Below are 2444 nucleotides of genomic sequence, written 5' to 3'. Positions count from 1 at the left end.
GCCCCGGGGACAGCGGCGGCTCCTCGTGGCAGTCCTGCCTCTGGCACGGTGTGGGTTTGAGGACGGCGGCGGCTGGAGGCGGCAGGTAAGCGAAGCACATCTGCCGTGAGCGCTGAGGAGGAGAAGACTGATAGAACTTGGTGGGGCACAAATCAAAGTGGCTCGGCGAGAGTCTCACGTCCTCGGCTAAACACGACGGCCTGCTGTCCACACAGAAATCACTGCCGGCCCCGGGCCCCTGACGCATCATCTTCTGCTGACAGACGCCAGGAGAGAGAGGATAAAGATCCCATGAAACCAGACTCTTTTTTAATGCTTTTAACCGCATATACAGTATGTGAGCCTGCAGCACAAAAGCAGTCATAAGTCGCTGGGGTATATTTGTAGCAATAGCCAACAATACATTGTATGGGTCAAAATTATTGATTTTTCTTTTATGCCAAAAATCATTAGGATATTAAGTAAAGATCATGTTCCATGAAGATATTTTGTAAATTTCCTACCATAAATATATCAAAACTTAATTTTTGATTAGTAATATGTATTGCTAAGAACTTCATTTGAACAACTTTAAAGATGATTTTCTCAATATTTAGATTTTTTTGCATCCTCAGATTCCAGATTTTCAAATAGTTGTATCTCAGCCAAATATTGTCCTATCCTAACAAACCATACATCAATGGAAAGATTATTTATTCAGCTTTCAGATGATGTATACACCTCAATTTAAACAAAATTGACCCTTATGACTGGTTTTGTGCTTCTGGGTCAAATATGTCTGTTTAGGGCGAGACACTACAGGCAAAACATTTGTTTTTCATGCACTGGTCATTTCTGAGATTTAGATTTTCGTAATGTGTTTTTTTCTAGTGGACTAGTGGAAAAAACATCCAAAATGCACATTTAAGTGTTTATTTGATCAATTTGCAACTTTAGGTTGCAATCCCAATCCATATCCTTAAACGGGTCATGACATGAGAAATCAAATTTGCCTTGATCTTTTGGCATATAAGGCTCTTTGCACCATTAAAACATCCTGCAAGTTTCAGAGCTTAAAACGTCCTCCTCGTTATAAACAAAGCATTTATTTAATCGAGCTCCAAAAACGTCTCGTTTGGATCCGAGGGGCAAGATGACGTCACCCGAGCACAAACATTTGCATAAACACGCCTCCAGAGCTAGACATCGACCAATAGTCTTCTTCTCAGCATAGGCCCCGCCCACTGGCGTTCAGTCACTAACGGCCGACACGTGATCACGCTGAATGTGTCAAAATCAGATAGAAATCACAATCACTGCGCTATCTGGTCTACACTGGATATACAGATATGAGTCTGTCTTCAGGACAAATGCAGTGAAAGATCGTTCGCTTTGTCGCGTTTGGTTTAAACAGCTCGTTCACGTCTTTGTACAGCTATCAGAAGGAAACTAGTGGATCGTTTATTTTAATGGCGTCTCGGATCGTGTCGGAGGATTTTGTTTTGTAATCGAGGCACAGTGTCATGGAGACTCACAAAGAAACATCTGTTGAGAGATGAAGCGGAACTAGATCTGATTCTGACTGCAGCTGCATCACAAACCGTAAGCAAAGGATTTCATAATGCTTCGTCTGGAAATGACCCTTTTATTTTGATCATGTTGTCAAAACACGCAATAATAGTGAGGGCCGTTGATACGGTTTCCTATGCAGTGATGTTAGCCAATCATAACAGCGGCTGATTACTGACGAGCCTTAAAGGACACGCCTCTAAAAACAGCTGGTTTCAGAGAGAGGGCCAGAATGAGGGTTGAAAATGAATGAGGGTTGAAAATTATTTTTCCACATATTTATTTGGTTTTTTATGCAAAAAACTTTATTAACATTGTAAGTAAACCTTAAGGAACATTAAAATAATTTTAAAAAATCAATGTCATGACCCCTTTAAAGAGTTTGTTCTCTAACAAACACCAAACTTTACAGTTTTATTCCTCTCTATGTTCTGAAGGTTTGCTCACATTTCGTTCACACTGATCTATGCAACACTTTACTGATAAAAACATGATAAAAACGTGTTTGTTTTCTGTCTGTTGACAGTATTTTCTGATTTATGATGGAGTGATTAAAAAGAGAAATCCAAAATGCACTCTGGAAAAACCTTTAATACATGTCAACAAAACAAAAACTATGAACCTGGCTTTATCTTATATATAGACTTCTGTTCTCAAATATGAGCATATGTAATCAGATAATGCCATATTTGCATATTCAAACTAAATTTCTGAAAACTGTAACTAAACAGTTGTCTTAATGTACTGTGATTTATTAATTAAAGTTTTACTCTGTATAGTGTCCTGCCTTAAAGAGAAGTCAGAATGATCAACTTTCAGGATGCATCTTCATCATCATCATCATCATCATCACAAAAACTGATTTCACGGATCTTCAAGTGTTTGGTGTTAAACTC

The 2444-nt window shown here is 39.0% G+C and overlaps 1 protein-coding gene across 2 annotated transcripts in view; it reads right to left on the bottom strand.

The window, feature by feature from the left end:
• cunh5orf24 (chromosome unknown C5orf24 homolog) overlaps positions 1-2444 on the bottom strand; it is a 10626-nt gene that overhangs the window by 3532 nt on the left and 4650 nt on the right. Inside the window, exon 2 of one of the 2 annotated variants that reach the window (XM_016575477.1) lies at positions 45-256. In XM_016575477.1, the coding sequence (XP_016430963.1) occupies positions 45-250 (206 nt within the window). In that variant the 5' untranslated portion in view covers positions 251-256. The remainder of the gene's footprint in view (positions 1-44; positions 257-2444) is intronic. The other variant, XM_016575476.1, reaches the window with a different exon arrangement.

Source organism: Sinocyclocheilus rhinocerous, unplaced genomic scaffold (genome assembly GCF_001515625.1).
Source record: "Sinocyclocheilus rhinocerous isolate Xijiao unplaced genomic scaffold, SAMN03320098_v1.1 scaffold2338, whole genome shotgun sequence".
NCBI lineage: Eukaryota > Metazoa > Chordata > Actinopteri > Cypriniformes > Cyprinidae > Sinocyclocheilus > Sinocyclocheilus rhinocerous.
Note: the sequence above shows the minus strand (reverse complement) of the source record. Positions and strands in the feature narration are given on the sequence as shown.